Below are 21,579 nucleotides of genomic sequence, written 5' to 3'. Positions count from 1 at the left end.
AAACCTCCCCAACAGCGGTAGCAAAAACTCCCCAAAGACATTAGTTCCAGTCTGGTTCAGGTGTAGACCGTCCAATTTGTAATAGTCCCACCTTCCCTAGAACTGGTCCCAATGTCCAACAAATCTGAACCCCTCCCTCCTGAACCATCCCTCAAGCCACGTGTTCATCCTGCCTATTCTTTCATTTCCACACTGGCTAGCAAGTGGCACTGGTAGTAATCCTGAGATCACTACCTTTGAGGTTCTCCTTTTTAACTTCTCCCCTAGTTCCCTGAATTCTGCTTTCAGGACCTCAACTCATTTTTTACTTATGTCATTGGTGCCTATATATACCACGACAACTGGCTGTTCACTCTCTGCTTTTAGAATGCTCTGCAGCCGCTCGGTGACATCCTGACCCTAGCACCTGGAAGGTAACATACCATCCGGGAGTCTCATTTTCGGCCACAGAACCACCTATCTACTCCCCTTACAATAGAATCCCCTATGACTATGGCCCTACGAGTCTTTTTCCCGCCCTTCTGAACAGCAGCGCCCACCACGGTGCCATCAGAATCCATTCAACATTTATTACACTATTGGAAAATTCAAATGAAAAGTAAAATGTAATCCGACCATTTAACATCCTCATTTGCGATCTGTGAGGATATTTTGGTGATTGACTGCTTATCTAGCTTGCTGATATCACTGCTGTTAGATGTCCAGAGATCCGTTGGATGGACCATACGTTTTTAAGCTGCTGTTGTAAAAAGAAACATTTGCTGCAGAACAGTCAGTAGGTATGTCTGGGAAGCTTTCTTGGAACTCAGCATGAGTGCCTTTTAAAACCTGAAGAAGGGCTTATGCCCGAAACGTCGATTCTCCTGTTCCCTGGATGCTGCCTGACCTGCTGCGCTTTTCCAGCAACACATTTTCAGCTATAACTAGTCCTGCTTGTCCTTAGCGAGCTACATGGGCTTTATCAATTACTTGGACCAAAGAAACAGAAAGAAATGTGTCTGAATTTGTTGACAATGCAAAGCTGGTGGGAATGTACACTGAACATTCTTTGTGAACTTCCTACAAAGTAATATGGATAGTATAAGTGAGTGGGCAGCAAAATGATGAATGGAATATAATGAGGGGAAGTGTGACATTATTGACTGTGGTAGTAAAAATAGAAAAGCGGAGTAATGTTTAATAAATATTGGATTCTGTAAATATTGTTGTTCAAAGAGACTTAAAATATATGGCTCCCTGAATGAAGGTAGCAACTTCACATCTGAAGTAGCGCTCCTCTTTATTGGTGCAATTGCTCATTTTCTGGAATCTATCTAGTCCAAATTCTCATACATTGGAAAATGAGACTTCGGACGTTATAATGGTACTGGCAGTTTTAAAGAGAGCTTTCCAATTTATCCTATTTCCCTGCTATATTCACAGACCCTTGTAAACGTTCCCCTACAAGCATCTATCCAGTTCCCTTTAATAAGTCACTATTCGAAAAGCATTTGCTAAATGTTCATTAAGTACATGCCAGATTGTAGCATGTATAAGAAAATTCTTTAGTAATGCATCAAATTCAAAGAAAAAAACACACAATATGATAAAGATTAATAATAAACTGTAGGATTGGTTAAGTTTTAAATGTCAACAAAAAAATGACCAAAGAAAAATGAAGAAGGCAAACTATGTGGGAAAGTAGCAAGTAATATTAAATGGACAGTTAAAGTTTCTTTAAATATATGGAAAGGAAGAGAAAGGCCAAAGTGAATATCAGCCCCTGAGAGAACAGGCCTGAGGATGTAATAATGGTACAGGAATGGGCAAAGGAGTTGATTAAATTATTTGCATCAGTCTACAAGGCAGTGGACGTTAATAGCATTCCAAAAATACTAAATGGTCAAGCTGATGATGGAGTAGAAGTGGGGTTTGGGAAACAACTCTCATTAGAGAAGAAGCACTAGGGAAATTAATTGGGCTAAAGGCCAATAAGTCTCCTGGACTTCCTGGGTTGCATCTTAGAATTTTAAAAGAAGCAGCTACAAGGATAGTGGACGCACTAGTAATCTTCCAAGAATCTTTCCCATAAATGCCAATGTATTGCCCTGATTCTAAAAAGAAGGGAGACAAAAAATACAGGTAACCCTAACATCTGTTAGTGGAAAAATGTTAGAGACTATTATAAAGGATGTACTGGCAGAGGATTTAGAAATAAATACTAAAATTGACATAAAACGTAGTTTCTTGAGGGGAAATCATGCTTGACAATTTTATTAGAAATCTTTGAGAAGGTAGCATGCAGATAAAGTTGAGAATTGTACAATAAATGGCAGAATCCTTAGCAGCATTGACATAGATGGATCTCAGCATACGTCCACAAATCCCTGAAAGTGGCAATATAGATGGATAAGGTGATCATGAAGGCACTTAGCACACTTGCCTTTATCTGTTGGGGTATCGAATGTAAAAGTTGGCAAGTAATGTTACAGATATTTTCATCAGGATGAAGGACTTATACTCTAAACATCGATTCTCCTGTTCCTCGGATGCTGCCTGACCGGCTGTGCTCAATTCTATGCGCACTTAGCTACTACAATGAATCATTGTTTCTGTATCTGCAAGAATCTTGTTTTTCCAGTTCTACAATTAGATTAGATTAGATTACTTACAGTGTGGAAACAGGCCCTTCAACCCAACAAGTCCACACCGACCCGCCGAAGCGCAACCCACCCATATCCATTCCCCTACATTTACCCCTGCATCTAACACTACGGGCAATTTAGCGTGGCCAATTCACCTAACCTGCACATTTTTGGACTGTGGGAGGAAACCGGAGCACCCGGAGGAAACCCACGCAGACACGGGGAAAATGTGCAAACTCCACACAGTCAGTCGCCTGAGGCGGGATTTGAACCTGGGTCTCTGGCGCTGTGAGGCAGAAGTACTAACCACTGTGCCACTGTGCCGCCCACAATGCTGCCTCAGAACTCATTACTTATTTCAGTACACCTTATAAATGTTATACAGTTCAGAAAATGATTGGAACTGTATAAGTGATTCTATTACACGAGTGACTGCATGTCCAAAAGTATTTAATTGAGTATAAAACTCTTTAAGATGTCTGTTGGGCGTGAAATATGCTCCATAAATGCAAGCACTACTTTTCCTTTTTTGGTCAGATAGATTATCGAATTCTTGTCAATCCAAGGCATATCAGAAATATAAAGCAGGTTTGTCAGCTTTTGTGGAGAGGACAGTTAAGATAAGATTTTAGGTCTCACATGACGAGAACTGGAAAGTACAGATGAATAGTTTAAAGAGGAAGAGCTAAAGGAATACACATACACGTGTCGGATTTAATATGTTCCTACCAACTTCTGCTTTTCTTTCTGATTTCCAGTATTTTATTTATATTGATTCTTGACTGTATTGTTAGCTCTGAAATTCAACATCAAGTCCTGGATTTTCTACCTGATAGTGCAGGTTTAAATGAGATGAGGCTGCAAAGTGAATGTGGCAAAGGATTAACTTTTTCGCTTTGGTAGGAAAAATAACAAAGTATTTTTGAATAGTGAAACACCTAGCAATGTTTGCATTCCGAGAGACCCAGCTGCTCATGAAGGACAGAAAGTTAACATGCAGATAAACCAAGCAATTAGAAGGTTACATGGGATGTTAGCTTTTCATAGAATGGGATTGGAATATAAGATTATAATTATACAAGAAATTCATTCTTTTTTTATATTCTTTGTGATATAGGCTTTCCTAACAAGACCAGCATTTGTAGCTGCAATCGGTCTCTGGTAGTGGGTTAGAACATAAGAACGTGGAGCAGGAGTATGCCACCTGGCCCTTCGAGCCCACTTTGCCATTCAATAAGATCATGGCTGATCTTTTTGTGTCCTCAGCTCCACTTACCCATTCTGTCACCATAACTCAGCATTGGGCCCTTATTCTCAGTGCTTTCAAGTACAAGTTAGAATACTGTTCAGGAAACCAAGCGGCCTTCAGTCACCTCCCATAGGCACAAAAATTGCCACCAGCTGCCTGCCCCTAGATTCATGGGAAAGGCCTGGTAAACACTGGACTCGGTTGCATGTTGACTATAGTGACCCTTCCATGGGCACAATGTTCCTGGTCATTGTGGACACCCATTCAAAGTGATTGCACATGTATAAAGTTTGTTTGGCAAACTCTGGGATGACAATTGAGAAGCTGTGAACAACGATTGCGATACATGGTCTCCTGGAAGTATTGGTCATGGACAATAGGATGTAATTTGCCAGCAAGGAATTTGAATATTTCCTAAAGTCAAATGCCATTCCACACAATAAGGGCAGGTCCATGCCATTCTTCAAACAATGGTGTTGCATACAGCATCACTTGAGACCAAACTGTTCAATCATAGGACCACCCCACACACAACAACAGGGGTAGATTCAGCAGAGTTACTGATGGGAAGAAGACTCTGCACCAGGTTAAAAGTGATATTTGCAGGTTGGGGGGAGGATAAAACGGCAGCAGGAATCCCAATGCCAGCCATATGCCTCCTGCAACCGAGAGAGACAATTTCATTCAGGGGACAAAGTTTGGTGCCAGAACCATGGAAATAGCCCTGTATGGGGATGAAGTGAGATTGCTGCGAGGTCAGGTCTCATGACTTATAAAGTTCGGATAAGTGATGCAGTCCTGAACAAACACATGGATCACGTGAAAGCTGTTATCTCACAATCGGGACAGGACCAAAACATACCTGGGCCCTCAGAAAAGCCAGAAGGCCGGTCAGAAATTGTGGGTTCTCTGCCTCCATTTAGTGTTGAGGAAACCTCAGAGTCCAAGATGGATGCAACCTCAATACAGTTACTACAGGAAGGAAAGGAGGAAACTCTCCCGAGACGCTCGGATGCAAGAGATAGGCTACAGTCCGGTACACCCGCCCAAGTCAGAGTTCAAATCAGAGGAATCAGGCCTGGGGCAAACACGTAGCAAGCAAAGCTACAAGAGAAAGACCATCTTCTGACTTAGGGGAGAAGGGATGTAGTGATTGGAACCAGCTGGACCTGGTTAACTACAAGATCCCTGATTGAGGTTGTTAACCTGCGCCAATCAGAAAAGTCCCAGCTGACCAATATAACCAGGAGATTAGAATCTCCTCAGTTGAGGCTTGACAGAACAAACAAAAAAGTAACCAGGAGATTTAGACTCTCCTTTGTTCAAGGGACTGACTTGAAGGGTGATTTGGTGATGGGCTACCAGCCTCTGTACAGTTATTGCAATGAGGAAAGTCTTTATCACTTAACATGTACTTCAGATCTGGAATACACCGCTGGAAAGAATTATGGAAGCAGATTCAATCATGGCTTTCAATAGAGAATTGGAAAATATACAAAAGAGCAGCAATTAATAGATATATTAATAATTTTAGTTGCAAATGCTAAACATCTTTAGCTTCTGCAGAACATGAGTCTCCGGTTATCAGCTAGAAACTCTCAGTACAACCAAACATACAGCTTATTGTGGTAGTGGAACAGATGACAAGGCAATTCATTGGCAGTAAGCTGAAGCTGAAGAAAAGAAAAATTGTAAGGCTTTGCAGAAAAGGGCAGGGGATTGTGATTAGTTAAATTGCTCTTTTAGCAAGCGGCACAGACACAATGGGTTGCATGACCTCATTCTGCGTTGTAATCATTTTAAAATTTATTTGCACTTATGTTCTTTTGCGAATCGTCAGTTAAGAAAGGAATGTTGATTGTCCCACCAGAAACATCTCCTATTCCACTTGTAACAGTTTTAAGAAAATGTAAATATTACATGCGTTTTGGGTTGTTTGTTCAAAAATACCAATGTTTAAACAGAATATAAAACCGATCATTGCAATTTGCAGTTTATGCCTCATGATTAGAGTGGAGCAGGTCAGGCAACATCAGAGGAGCAGAAAATCGATATTTGAGGCAAAAGCTCTTCATCAGGAGCTGTGAGGGGCAGAACGTGACTCTGTTCAGGCCATGGGAAGCCCTTCAGCATCTGCAGTACCCACTTCTGCCTAGTTTATGCCTTATGTCAAGTACACTCATATGAAGAAAACCATTAACAGTGGGCACCAAGAGCATTTTCTTGGAGCAATTTGGAATAACTTCTCAGAATTATTTTTAGCTGCACCGCAGTAGCTGCTGGAACCTCCACCCTGGATAAAGAAAAAATTGGAAGGTTGCAGTCACATTGAAGAATCGGAAGCAGGACATGCGATGTTTTCATAATCATATATGTAGTGCTTAATGATACTTTAAACAAGGAAAATATCACTGGATTTTTTATAATTTCACAAATAATTGAAGGAGTACCAAAGGTATATCACTGATTCTTATCATTAAGTTTACAAATTATTACAGGCTAATATGCAAATAAGTGCTCAGTCAACGTATGAACTATAGAAACCATATCCACACAGATGTCAGAGTTATTAATGTTAGAAATTAAAGTAGCATTACCAAATTCTTGTTTTACCACTAATGTAATATTTTAGATGGCTGTTAGAGTGACACTAAGATGTTTCACTGGAATAAATTTATTGTTAAAAATGAAAGAAGCAATTAAGAGAATTTGAGAATTGAAAATTGGGCACAACATCCTATTTTCTCCATTTTTGTGCAGCTGGTGAAATGTGGTGACATTTTGTTTGCTGATACAATTACTGGACTGGAAAGTCAGACAAGCAGGAATAGAATAAGCTGAAGGGGTAGTGGAGGTTTTGGGAAAAAAATGTTTGTATAAAATATTCTATGGTTTGAATTATTTGAGTATGTTGGTATTGGAAAAAGCCTCAGACCTTATATATGGCTGTTTGATAGGATCCACTATATTGAGTTAATGTGATTTAATGTAATCTGACTGTTTTGTCTTATTTTTCTAACCATACACACCAATTGCAAATTTTAAATATTGAATATTCTTATGAAGGTTGCCACTTCTCACTATCTGTAAAGCACAGTTGGTGATTCGAAACTGTATTGCCTGGTATCAGTGACAGCATCAAGATACAAAATTAATAGGTATATTAAGAATTTTAGTTGCAAATGCTACACATCTTTGGCTTCTGCAGAACATAAGTTTCCAGTTATCAGCTAGAATCTCTCAGTAAAACCAAACATACAGCTTATTGTGGTAGCAGCACAGATTCATTTTGTAAGTATCAAATGACAAGACAATTCATTGGCAGTAAACTGAAGTGTCACAAGGCCACAGTGGATGGTGCAAATTGCTGTTGCTTGTCAGGGTGGAGAGGTTGGGGTTACTGGTAGTGACAGAAGATTAGGAAGTGGAATGTTAAAAATTGAGGAGTGTCAATAACGAAAGCAAAAGGCGGTTGTTTATTGCAGAAGTTAAAAATAAATCATAGAATTAAACTTTACAAATAACTTTCTCATACAAAATTTGCAATATTTGAAATACATGTCATTCTGCGATAATGCTTATTTCGTCAGCTTGGATTGGCTGTAATGCGATTAACTATTTGTGGATGTTGTTTGGATAACACAAACTTTCTACTGAATGCGGATAGCAATTTTCTATTAGTGATCTTCTACAATGCGATTTTCTCTCGTGGTTTTCCATAGCATGATTTTTGATAACGCAAGAATGCAGAGGAATACAGAGAGAACTAGCCATTTGGATACAGAACTGGCTCAAAGGTAGAAGACAGAGGGTCGTGGTGGAGGGTTGTTTTTCAGACTGGAGGCCTGTGACCAGTGGAGTTCCACAAGGATCGGTGCTGGGTCCTCTATTTTTTGTCATTTACATAAATGATTTGGATGCGAGCATAAGAGGTACAGTTAGTAAGTTTTCAGAATTGGAGGTGTAGTGGACGCCAAAATTGGAGGTGTAGTGGACAGCGAAGAGGGTTACCTCAGATTACAACAGGATCTGGTCCAGATTGGCCAATGGGCTGAGAAGTGGCAGACGGAGTTTAATTCAGATAAATGCGAGGTGCTGAATTTTGGGAAAGCAAATCTTAGCAGGTTTTATACACTTAATGGTAAGGTCCGAGGGAGTGTTGCTGAACAAAGAGACCTTGGAGTGCAGGTTCATATCTCCTTGAAAGTGGATAGATAGTATAGTGAAGGCAGCGTTTGGTATGCTTTCCTTTATTGGTCAGAGTATTGAGTACAGGAGTTGGGGAGATTATGTTGTGACTGTACAGGACATTGGTTAAGCCACTGTGGGAATATTGTGTGCAATTCCGGTCTCCTTCCTATCGGAAATATGTTGTAAAACTTGAAAGGGTTCAGAAAAGATATACAAGGATGTTGCCAGGGTTGGAGGATCTGAGCTACAGGGAGAGGCTGAACAGGCTGATGCTGTTTTCCCTGAAGCGTCGGAGGCTGAGGCATGACCTTGTAGAGATTTACAAAATTATGAGGGGCATGGATAGGATAAATAGACAAAGTCTTTTCCCTGGGGTTGGGGAATCCAGAACTAGAGGTTTAGGATGAGAGGAGAAAGATATAAAAGATACCTATGGGGCAACTTTTTCACGCAGAGGGTGGTACGTGTATGGAATGAGCTGCCAGAGGATGTGGTGAAGGCTGGTACAATTGCAACATTTAAGAGGCATTTGGATAGGTATATGAATAGGAAGGGTTTGGAGGGATATGGGCCGGGTGCTGGCAGGTGGGACTAGATTTGGGTTGGGATATCTGGTCGGCATGGACAGGTTGGACCGAAGGGTCTGTTTCCATGCTGTACATCTCTATGACTCTATGACTGTCACGTCATAGCAGAACGGCTTGTAGTCTCATGTTTAGTCTTTGGTGAAGACTAAAATGTTTGACTCATTTAAGAAATAGATGTTACTGTGTGAAGGAATAAAAGCAAAATGAGCTAAGATGGTGAGAATGGATTCTAGGCATTGATGCTGTGATCAAACAAAAACAGAAATTGCTGACGAAACCTGACAAATCTGGCAGCTTCTGTTGGAAGAAAGCAAACATTTTGAGGCCAGTGATGCTTCATCAAAAATCTATGATTAAAACAGTTCAGTTCCCCAGTGGTCATCTCTTAGAGATCAGGATCTTTCATACAGTGGGGTTTCCCATTTTGCCATCCAAAGGAAGAGTAGGGAATGTACACTGCAGATACTGCCTTCCTCATAATCATTTAAACTCTCATTCAGATTCCCTTATGAGAGCTGTACCCTATCTGACTGGCCAGCAGCTCTCTAATCTCAGCAGTGTCAGAATCTGCAGTGAATAGTCCACACTATGTAAGTTCCAGAATTCAGGTCTAGACAAGAATGTGGTTCTCAAACCTTGGAGGGAAGGTGGTGAACAGGGAGGGTGTTGGTGGAGGAGCTGGACAAGTGGCACCCATGTGAGATAAATGTTATGGGATGTGCTCAACATAAAAAAAAGAAGCTATTGATAGAGGTGCCCGACCCATTCTATTCCATTCTTTCCCATGGCCTGAACAGAGTCACCTTCTGCCCCTCACAGCTGCTGAATTCTTCATGCTGCCCTGAAAATGAAGCCTGGATGGCAATCAGGCCTGAAGTGCACAATGACCCCCACTCCAGGGTCTCAACTGGTACAAGGCTTGGGGTGCCAATATAGTCCTCAGCGATTCTACCAACAAATTACAGAGTGGTTGGTGCAGACCAGGGGCCAGCTGGTAAAAGAGCATCAAGGGAATTTTAAAGGTCACCTCCCAATCCTCCACCGCATGATCCTGCTGGCACAGGAATGCTTTTACAATAAATTGAGGGACTTGATAATAACTGATTGTATTTTGCTTGAAGTCTGTGGGACACCAAAGTTGAAAAGAGCACATCCTGTCTTCTGTAGCAGTCACCTGCATGATTCTATACAACAAACATCTGGGGCAAATGTATGATGCAGTGGTAGTGTCCCAACTCTGAGCAAGGAGGCTTGGATTCCACCACACCTGCTCCAGAGGTATGTTGTAATATGTCTCAGCAAATTGATTAAAATGACTATCGAAAACTGCAAGCTGCATCATGATTTTTTTTGGCTAAGTATGAATTTCATTAGGTTTTTGAGGACTTTTTGGCATGAGACCTGGCATGATTTCTAACCATATTTACTAAAATCACCTCACACAATACAGCATCTCTCATTTAGCTGCATTAAACTTCATTTGCCATTCCTCAGTGCACTGGCCCAGTTGAACAAGATTCATATTGTTCTCTTCAATAACCTTCTAAACAAACTAACTAACTAACCACACCTCACATATTCTCATCCAAATCATTTTTGTAAACTATGAACAACTGTGGACCCAGCAACATTCCTTGTGGCACACCACTGGTCACAGGCCTCCAGTCTGAACAACAACCCTCCACCACCACCCTCTGTCTCCTACCATTAAGTTAATTTTGTGTCCAATCGACTACAATCAATGGATCCCATCTGATCTGATAAACAGATTTAAGGTAATAAAGGAAAGATTTAAAAGGGATCAAATTTTCAAAAGAGGGTGGTGCATATATGGACTGAGCTGCCAGAGGAAGTTGAGCCAAAAGGCATGTTTCCATGCTCTATGACCGACCGTATATCTGTGATGCTCATCTTGACTAATTCTAGCCGCTTTCTATCACTCACCATTCCCAAAATAATTTGGTGTTGCCAGGATATCCCAGAGTAGACCAGCATCCCTGGCACTGATGCCAATTTTAGAAGTCCATTGTACAGCCAGACAAGCACTGTTGACAGAAGCTGTCCTGCACCATTCCTGACATTTATCCCAGACCTGACAAAATCTGGAGCCTTGCGTTGCCTGCAGAGAGCTGGAGATCCAGCTGGATGGGGTGGTAGAGACACAGAGCATTGTCTTTCCCAAGGACAGAATGGAGACTACAACACCAGACCATGCCAGCCTGATCCAGGGTTTGCTCCTGGTGAGTGCAGTCTCAGCCATCTGGAGAAAATTCCAGAACTATGGGAACAAGATCAACTATCTTCTCCACTCCCCCAGCGTAAGTGCCACCATCTTCTCTCCAATACCTCACACTCACTCTCTCTCTGCTACTGGACCCACTTGCCACCAAAATACATGCTCTACCACCCTTACTGTTGTTTGCAACATCTTTGCTCACTCGCTCTTACCGATCATCGATCCTGAACACTACTCACCCTCATCACTTGGTACACCTCACCTGCATATTGTTAAAAATCACACATCACCAGGTTATAGTCCAACAGGTTTATTTGGAGACACCAGCCTTCGAAGCACTGCTTCTTCACCTGGTGTTGTGTGATTTTTAACTTTGTCCACCCCAGTCCAACACCGGCACCTCCAAATTGCCTGCACATAGTTGTGACACCTTAAATCTGCCTTAGTACCTGCCTGTCTCTCGTTCTAGGAGGAAAACAACCCCCAATAGGGCCAAAAGAGTCAAGCTGAGTAGTGCAGTACCCAACATTCCACTCCGGCACGGTGGCTCAGTGGTTAGCATTGCTGCCTCACAGTGCCAGAGACTGGTAATTGTTCAATTCCCGCCTCGGGTAACTGTCTGTGTGGAGTTTGCACATTCTCCCCATGTCTGCGTGGGTTTCCTCTGGGTGCTCCGGTTTCCTCCCACAGTCCAAAGATGTGCAGGTTAGGTGAATTGGCCATGCTAAATTGCCGGTAGTGTGAGGTGAAGGAGTAAACGCAGGGGAATGGGTCTGGGTGAGTTGCTCTTCAGAGGGTCGATGTGGACTTGTTGGGCCGAAAGGCCTGTTTCCACATTGTAAGTAACCTAAAAAAAGTAATCTAATCCTCACCCCTTATGTGGAAAGCATCCTGACTCCAACTGCCCCATGCAGTTGACTGATCGTATATCAGAGGCTATCCCTGATCAAAAGAAATTTACGTGACTTGACAGAGGATGCTTCCCGGTTTTGTGTCTGTGTTAAGTGACATGGGAATATAACAATACTATGAGCCTGGTATCTCTGGTTGAGAGGGCAAAGTGCAAGAAGGCAAGTCAAGGCAACACAAGGCAGAGATACTGTCCAGCTAGGCTCAGAGTGAGTGAGTAAGTATTATGAAAGCAAGCTAACAAGCTGCACTCCATGAGCTGGGTACATGTCTCTGAGTGCACACTGTTCTTGCTGCAACATTACACTGATAGTTGCTGATGCAGCCCAAGGTACAGCATTGGAGTGCAGAAGCATCCTGTAAGTTGATCAGAGATGAAATTTCTTAGAGGCTGGTAACTGTTGGATGTCAACGTCCGTGGATGTGGAGTGCACCTGGCTGGTACCTTTAGAGCACTCCCTGAGATGTTGGCGCCCAGTGTTCAACATAAAGGTCCTTTAGTACACACAGTGAACTGAAGTTGCTAGGCAGCCATTCTGACTTCCATTTCAAGAATTCTCCCCGTTTGGCTTGTTTGGCATGTTTGTCAAGATAGAAAGCTGAAAATTAATGAGGTGAGTTGTATCATTACAAAGCATTTAACAAGTTGTAATCCTCCTTAACTGGCAACGCACTGCTGCCTCGGGAGAAACATACCTCATCTCTTGCTAAATGCATAAAAATGCAACGTGTTGCTCCCAAAGTCGAATTAGATCTTGTAGGACATGTCACGTGATTCTGCCACAAATCTGCCATAGTACACATCATTCAGGTCTCTATAACATTCCATCCTGTATTTCCAGAACTTAACTGGAAATACCTAAAGCAAGATGCTGAATATTTTATCCCAGTGCAATCTGTAAATTTTAAAGGTTTCTTAATAGCAATCTAGTTCTATAATTTCACATCTGTAAATGATCGAAAGAACATATCTTGACAAGTTTATTCATGTTTGTTTAATTCCATCCAAATGACAATGCAAGCTAAGGATAGCAACAGAATGCTATACATCTTTTTCATTTGTGAGCACTTTTCAGAAACATGATGTGATAGTGTGCTGTGAAGTGTGATTCAGCATCCTTGTTCACAAGGACTTGATTTTAGTCACCTTCCTGCAACATTTGGAGCTTAATGAATTGCTTCATTGAAAAATAAGTATACTTGTAAAAATGTACGTTCAGACAGTAAGTAAACAAGTTAGAATTTGGTTGGTTGCATAACGGTGAAGATCAAATGTTGCTCATGCAGCCCAGTGTACAATCAAAGTATTTATTAACATCTGAAAGGACTAGATTACACATATTGATTTCTGTGTTACACACACATTGATTTCTGTGTTACATACATGTTGATTTCTGTGTTGAAACATTTTGGAATATCTATTTTATTTTCAAACAGTATGTTACATTTATCTGCTCTCACTCATCAATATGGTGAGTCTAGAAAATTATACACAAGCTGGTCCAGTTCATTGCACAGGCAACAACTGTTCTGACAGAATAATGCTAGGCCCATAAAAGTTTTCTTCCAAGGTCAGACAGTTTATGTTCAGGTGTTCTATCATGGTAGTCATTGCGAAGGAATAAAACCACCCTTCGTTTCCACGATCGTCCAGCTGAGAGCAATAATTTTGAACCAAGCTATAACATTTTTGAGTTTGAGGCTGACTATAAAGTAGCTAATCACTGGGTTATTGAAAAAAAAGTACAGGACTGAATTCCATTTGCCTTTCTGACCCCTTTTGTAAATTTAATGATGACCTTGTATAAATACAAACTTTCCATAGCTAAGCAGATTCACACTGTGCCTGTGGTGAATCTAACATCGAGGCGTATTGCATTTATGTTTCGTTTTGTCACTATCTCAATTTTAGGTTGGTGAGTCAAAAGTGTTTGGTTAAATACAGTAATAAGTAGTGGATTGTGTTGAACTATGATCATGAATCATTGATAAGTGCAGTGCAGTGATTGATTCCGCTCACAGGTGTGTCTGTTCGAAGTTGTTTGTGTAGGTCACTGTTTACATTCATTTGCTAATGGAAGCTCTCTGCAGCAGCCTCGGTTTGACTCCACCCTCAGCTTCGAAGTGCTTTTGCCATTACTCAGTTCAACAGACTGGAGAGAGTAGGCGATGTTAACTGCAGCTCTTTCTAACATCTGCTGTGTGTGGTGATTCAGTATCAGTGCTTACCTGTCATGAGAACAGCCAAAGAAACATGAGAGCTGGCAGTGAGTGCTGTCCCTGCCGGTGTTGTATTAAAAGGATCCTGGCAAAGTGTTACTGCTGCTGTTGGAGCTGTAGAGGTCAGTTTCGTAGATTTCATTTTCTGGGAAAAGTAATGAGAGCTGTGATTGTTCAACAACAGAGCAGCATTTTTCCAAAGTAAACTCGTGTTTTAGTTTATCTGGAAATGTAATAAATTAGTTGTCCAATGTTTTTAAGCTGAACTAAAAATTCCTGTGGTCCTGTATGTAACAAATGTTTGGTATTGTACATGGAGTTGACTTGTGCTGCAACAATATAACAAAAGCCATAACTTTTAAATATATAATCCACATTATTTTCAGAAATTCTGTTGAATTGATGAAGATTTTGAACAGGATTACAAGTGATAAATCTCTTGTAAAGGATGTTTCAATATTTTAAACCTTACATTCCCCATACAGAAATTATTTACAACAAAATGTTTCCTGTGTATTGGTGAGAGCTGTTCCTACATATCGTGTGGAGTGAATGCTTGCTTTGAAAGCTTTTGGATTTGTGAAGTTTTAAAATATGATGTATGTTTTGAAATTCCTTTCTATTTAAATTTTGCTTTAACTATTGGAGGAGGAAGTTTCAAAATAAATTCCCTGTGCAGAATTGTTGTACTTGCTGAATTGGTTGTTTTTTGAATTACATGAGGGTGGTAACAAGATAGGTAAATTGTGTTCTTGCTGACTAACTCCCCCATGGGAGGAGCTGGAATGTAAGAGAGCATCGCAGCAATGCATAAAGAGAGTCATTTAACTTCATGTGTCTTCCACAATTGGGTGTTCATGTAACCCGAAATTTCCAGAGTAAAGCCACATTGTTTTAAGTATCAACATGACCTGTGAGCATTTCCTTCTGTTGTCAGGACAACATCAAAAGTATGAGCGGGCTTTTTTTTAAATAATTGCAGACCTGTGGTCCTTACCTAATTATCTGGATTCATTCTGAGTTCCTTAAATAATCTTTCCCTTGCTCGAGTTAAACAGGAATATTAGCTGAAGGGAATAACTTTGTTTCTCAGTATCACATAATACATAATTCTCACCAAGTTTATGTTGTAGCTTTCCATGCATGATTTGGATTATTGGTGCACAAACCTTCACTTGAGGCATCTTACCTTGTCATGAGGATTCCCTGGATGCTCGTAACTCATACATCATTGAAATTAATTATACAATTAAACGTTTGTTATTTTTAGCATACTTTAAATGTGGAACTTGTTGGTCATCCATATTTTCAAATCACTCTATGTCCTCACTGATCTCTATGTCAAACTGCCTTCAAACCCTATAGCCCTCACATCTCTGCATTCTTCCATTCAGGCCTCTTGTTCATTCCATTGCAATACCATTGATGGCTGTGCCTTCAGCTCAATCCTTGAGGATCCTTCTGGTGGTCCACTAGCTGGTCTAAAATGCAAGTCACTAACATGCAGCACCACAGCTGAGGCCAAATGAGGAAATAGGCCAGACCACTGACATCTCAGCACACAACTAGATCAGCACCTGTGTACAAGGCACTAGTTGTCATAAGCACGAGCAATAGCTGCAGAAGCAAGATTAATTTTAGTGTTACAACATATGACTGCAAGGTTGGACTTTCAATACTTGTTGGGCTGAAAACAAGAAGGTGACCTAGCTGGATGTGAAGTTTGATGTGAGGCTGAAGCTTTCTGGCTTGAATCAAGACATCACTTCAGTGTTATCAAATGTAGCACTCTTCTTCCCTTTAATTCCAGTGATTTTTTTTTATGGTGACAAGCAAACGTGGATGGGTATACCAGTAGGTGCTCCATGGAATCTTTTGTCTCGGCCAAATAAGTCCACAGATAGAAAATGCTTTAGTTGGCTAGTCCAGAACTCCAACTAATTCCTTTCATCTCTCCACCCCACTTCCTTCTTGTAAAATGCTCTTTAAATCCCCCTGTTCATTTCAGTTTTTCAGTTACCTGGATGAATACCTCATTTTGTAGCTCGGTATCAAATTTTTATAATACTCGTGAAGTGCTTACGGACATGTTACTCAACTGGTGTGCGTCTCCCTATATACAGAAAAATTGTTGTTGAGGCTGTGGACTTCCCTGGAATCCTGCACACAGAATGGAAGATTGGTTTGGTAACATGAGCAAAACCATCCCTGAGTTGACAGAATAACTGGCTTAAATCAGTGGCAGCTTATTTAGGAGGTGTCATCTATTATCTTCCGACTTTAAGAAGTTTAATTGAACTAATTGGTAAAATAATCCTCACCTTGCAAGATGCCTGACTGTGTTTTCACTGTTTCAACGCCAATGCAACACTAGTTTATATAATTTAGTGACCACATTTCCTACTATACAACCATAATTAAGCTTTGAAAGGTACTTGTATTTAAAACAGCTTGGGGCATTGAGCAATGGTAAATAAATGATTGCAAGTCTTCCTTTTTGATAGAATTTAAACTCCGGCTACTGAGGAGCAGGTGCTGCAGGCAATCTGGTCAGTGCCTCTGTTAACATGAATGAGAGGCACTGCCCTGAGCTCCCCATTTGGCCAGAAACTACCTGATGAACACTGCCAAAAAGCCTGTTTCCAGGCCTTAATTCGGTTGAAAGAGGAACATGGTGAAGCTTGCTCATTTGGTGTAAATTTTCATTTTAATTGGCAGTGGTTTTTGTCTTTCTAACTAATCAAGGAAACAAATGACTCTTGTGGAGCCACAGAACGACAGTTTAGAATTTCTGGTGTTGATCAGTGGCTGATCTGGTGTAGGTTTGTTACCCTCCCTCTACCCACAGCTAAAATCTGGCTGTGATTATGAATTATTTATGAATGTCTAAACTTTATATTTAGAAACCAGGTAAAATACACCAGTCTCTGACTGCAAATTTAGTTCAATACAGCAGCAAGGTAAACAGACATGTGGTATTTGAATGGCCTATTTAAACACATTCTATTCATGAGATGCCAGTAAGGGAATTTCTCAGTTAAAAATACAATCTTACATATTCCTCATTTAAAGTTAACTCATTTTACTGATTTAGATTGCTGAAATATAAGCTTGTCCACAGGAAAGAACAATAAAAGTAGATCTTAAAGTACTATATGGCTAGGTTATGTGTTTTCTGCTTTGTGTAAAATTGTGCAGAACTACTCGAGAATTAAAGAAAAATAGAAATGACATGCTAAAAGAATAAAATAAGACTTGCATTGATGTTGCACTTTTCATTACCACTGCATGTCTCAAAACACTTCACTGTAAATGAAATACTTTTGATGTGTTGTCACTGTTGTAATGTCAGAACTGTGTGTAGCAAGCAATCAGTGCTCAGCTCACTCTCACGATCAGCAATATGATGACCAGATAAGCTGCTTTTTTTGTGTGATACTGACTGTGGTACAAATATTAGACTCTTAATTACAAGAATTACTCCTCTGCACTTTTTCACAATAGTACCGTGTGTAACTTTTGCATCCACCTGTTAAGATAGAAAGATGCATCTATTTAACATCTGATCTGAAAAGCAGCACATCCAACAGCACATTGCTTCCTCAGTACTGCACAGGATTGTCAGCTTCAAATTTTGTTCTCATACCATTGAGTGAGACTTGAGCCCACAACCTTGTTACTCAGAAGCAAGTGTGTCACAAACTGAGACTGGGCTGTTCAGCCTGGAAAGGAATTATGTTAGAGCTGATCAGATAGAGTATGTAAGATTTTTAACTTAAAACATAGAAATAATGACAGGAAGCATCAGTACAAATTAATAAAAAATGTTTTAAACTAATTTCAGAAAATGTATAATCTCAGAAATGATGGCCAATATGTAGAAAAGCATCTACATAGGGGTAGTGAAGGCATATAACTTTAGGAGAGGTTACAGCCTAGTGGTTAATCCAGAGCCTCAGGCAATGCTGTGGGGTCTTGGGTTTGAATCCTGCAATGGCAGATACTGGAATTTGAATCGAAATATTTTTTAAAAATCTGTAATTAAGAGTCTAATGATAACCATGAATCCCATTGTCAATTGTCAGAAAAATCCCATCTAGTTCACTAATGTTCCTTAGGGAAGGAAAGTGCCATCTTTCCCCGGTCTGGCCTACTTGTGAGTCCAGACCCTCAGCAATGTGACTGACTCTTAACTGCCTCTGGGCAATTCGGGATGGACAATAAATGCTAACCTGGCCAGCAATGCTTTCATCTCGTAAATGAATTTTTAAAAAATAAAAACACCTTGGAATCATTTGAGATAAGTAAATGTTGCAATGGAACATCACAAGGATCTCACTCTAAGTGGATGAGTTATACCTTCCTTATCTGTCATTATCCAATGATTGATACTACTCCAGATTCTCAATAGTTACATTGTAGGTGGATTCAAGTGTAACAGTATCAACACAACACAAACAGCCCAAGCCCTTTTATGATCGTGCAAGATGTCGCTGCTCCTGGACTCGAATCCTCTCGCTTTGAAGCAAACATACCATTTACCTTCTGCACCCCCATCTGATGCACCTGCATACTTGCTTTCAGTCGCTGATATACAAAGACACCCAAGTTTCAATGCACTTTCCCCTTTCACATTTATCCACATTAAACTTCATCTACTTTATATTTGTGCACTCACTCAACTGTTTCAAATCACACTGAAGCATCTCTGTATCTTCCTCACAATTCATCCTCCCACCAGTTTTGGGTCATCTGCAAACTTAGAGATATTGCATTTCGTTCCATCTTGTAAATCATCAATATATATTGTGAGTGGCTCGGGTCCATGTGCTGATTCCCACGGTACCCTGCTAGTCACTGCCTGCCACTGAGAAATTGACCCATTTATTCCTACTCATTGTTTCCTGTCTGCAAACTAGATTTCTATCTATATCATTCCTATGCATTTTAATTTTACATGCTAATCTCTTACACACAACCTGATCAAGAGCCTTCTAAAAATCTAAATAAGCCACATCCCCCTCATCAATTTTACAAGCTGATAATTCCAGTAGATTTGTCAACTATGATTTCCCGTTCATGAACCCATGCTGACTATGTCCAATTCTTTCATTATCCCTGCTGGACGTCTCGTGAATTCTGCCACAATCCTGCTATAATCGCATCATTCAGGCCCCTATAAAATTCCACCCACAATTTAATTAAATGATTATTTCATGATGATATTTTCCAAACTGTTCTGCAACAAGCAAAATGTTTGTTTCACGTTTTGTAAATTAGACTGAGATCCTTTATTGTGCATGTAATTTGACTTTCAGCACACTTGCAAACAATAAATATGATCAAGTCTCAGTAGTTTTGGAATTATGAAATATTTGATTAAGCTTTGGGTGTGTTCTGTGTCATTACCTACTTTGGTCAGCTGTGAACTGGAATTGTTTTCAAATGTGGAATACTCCCAAAATTACTTGCTAATGCTGCAGTTCCTTAGAAAGCTGTTTGTGGTTGAGTTTGGAATATTTGAACCTGCCTATGTAGGGGTGTGTGCTGCAGCTGTGAGAAGCCCTGCTCTGAGTTCTGTTGCTCGGAGTAAAATGACTGAATCAACATTTACTAGATCACAAGGTAATCATACCCATGAAAGGTCATTTGGGCCAGTTTCATTTACCATCTTAGAAACCTCAGAATACCCAATCACAACATCTAAATTATTTCTAAAACAAATGCAACACTTCCATCTTTACTCTATTCATCTCTGTGTGAAGAAGGAAAAGAACAATTTGCACTTGTGTACTTCCAGAGGGCCTCTCTGGAGCATTAACAACCAATGTTTGATAGCAAGCAGCATCGGACAGATGGCCAAAAGCTTGACAAAGGTTTTAAGGAGCCTCTTAAAAGAGAAACAGAGCCAGAGAGATGATTAGGGAGGGATTTCTAAAGATTGGGGCGAACAGTTAAACTAGCAATGGTATAACGATTAAAGGCTGGGCGGGAAAAGGTTGCACAGATAGAGAGGAACCAGGCCATGGTAGGAGTTGGAAATACGAATGTTAATTTTAAAATCAATGTGAGACTTAACCAGAAATTGACAAGCATGGCTGGGTGAATGCGATTTGCTGCAAGTTGGAGTACAGGCAGCAGAGTTTAAGATGACCTTAAGTTTATTCAACTGGAAGATTGGAGGTCAGTCAAGAGTGTGTTGAAATAGTCAAATATAAAGGTAACAAATTCTTCCATTGGCATTTTGGCAGTGGATGAGCTGGACAGGAGCTGTGTTGGAAGTGAAAAGATACATTCTTAATATTAGCACAGGTTATATGCTTGGAACCCTATCTCTGGGTCAGATAGTGACACCAACATTGTAAACAATCCCATTCAACCTCGTACAGTTCCCATGGAGAGGCATGTGGTGGGGACTGAAGAGAATGGCCTTATTTTACGTAGTACAGGGCAGAATCCGTAGAATCGTTTTCTGCGGTTTCAGTTACCTGCAGTTTCCTGTGGCCTGAACATACTACAGGGGGCTTTCTAGACCAGGAGGCTGCTGGGAAGGTAAATTTCCCATTTAAATGAATGGGTTCACTCCTGTCTGCAGTTTTGGGCTTCCACAGTCCCACAGTAGGTCATAGAACGTATCCTCCCTGGGTATAGGGGGACTACTATATTTAGTTTGAGGAAATCTCTATTTATCCACAGTCAGAAATTCTGTTACAGAGGAGGGTTGAGAGGGATGGAGGTGATGTGAGTTGGGTGCAGTCAGTGAAATCCTAGCAGTGTGCATCTGAATAATGTCATCAAAGCAATAAGAAATATGAAAGGACCAATATTGGGTCTTTGGGGTACAGGAGAGCAATTGGCACAAGATAGACAGAGCTGAGGTGATCCACCTCAGCTTTTAGTGGATCGATAGGACTAGAATCCAGTGAGTACTGTCCCAATCAGCTGAACAGCAGAAAAGTCACATCGGAGAAAGTTTATGTGGTCAATTACTGCAGGTAGGCCCAGAAGGATAAGGAGAAATGCATTTGTGATTTAGTTAAGAGCCATTTTGGTATTGTGGTAGGGAAGAAAATCAGATTGGAAAGAGTAAAACATGGAGGTCTGTTAATATTGGGCATGGATTTGGGTAATGATCACATGTTCAAGGGCTTTGAAACGGAAGGAGAGAGTTTGGAAATGGCTGTTTGCGAGGATGGAGAAGTCAAGGCCTTATTTGAAGGACAGTGCAATGATGGCAGATTTGAAGACAAGAATAACAATCCTTGAAGTGAAAGAACTGTTAATTATATCAGCTAACATGGGGACCATGAAGTGAAGTTAGGTGGTCAGCATCTTAGTTGAAGTAGGACTGAAGGAAGAGTGTGTCAAGATAAGGATGGATGCAAGTTCATAGCTAGGGTGGGAAACCTAAGAAGAAGTTTGAAAAGTGGGTTAGGTAAAGGGAGTGAAGAGGCACCAAAATAGAGATGCACGTTGAAATGATGTTAATAAGGCATTAGGAAACACTGTTTAATAAGATGATTTGCAGTACAGAAAAGAAGCTGATGTAAACTTTCCATTCAA

At 40.5% G+C, this 21,579-nt stretch overlaps 1 protein-coding gene across 12 annotated transcripts in view; it reads left to right on the top strand.

Annotated features, from left to right (window-relative positions):
* The window catches only part of kalrna (kalirin RhoGEF kinase a), a 734,910-nt gene that overhangs the window by 575,511 nt on the left and 137,820 nt on the right, over positions 1–21,579 (top strand). Inside the window, exon 1 of one of the 12 annotated variants that reach the window (XM_087989063.1) lies at positions 13,869–14,138. The exons of 10 other annotated variants lie outside the window; for them this stretch is intronic. In XM_087989063.1, coding sequence (XP_087845189.1) covers positions 14,051–14,138 — 88 coding nt within the window. In that variant the 5' untranslated portion in view covers positions 13,869–14,050. Of the gene's footprint in view, positions 1–13,868; positions 14,139–21,579 lie in introns of those variants that run through there. One more of the 12 variants, XM_087989059.1, reaches the window with a different exon arrangement.

The sequence above is a fragment of the Chiloscyllium plagiosum genome, unplaced genomic scaffold (assembly GCF_037043375.1).
Source record: "Chiloscyllium plagiosum isolate Xiang-an unplaced genomic scaffold, Cpla_swu_hap1 HiC_scaffold_7, whole genome shotgun sequence".
Classification (NCBI taxonomy): Eukaryota; Metazoa; Chordata; class Chondrichthyes; order Orectolobiformes; family Hemiscylliidae; genus Chiloscyllium; species Chiloscyllium plagiosum.
This window is presented reverse-complemented; position numbering and strand designations above follow the sequence as displayed.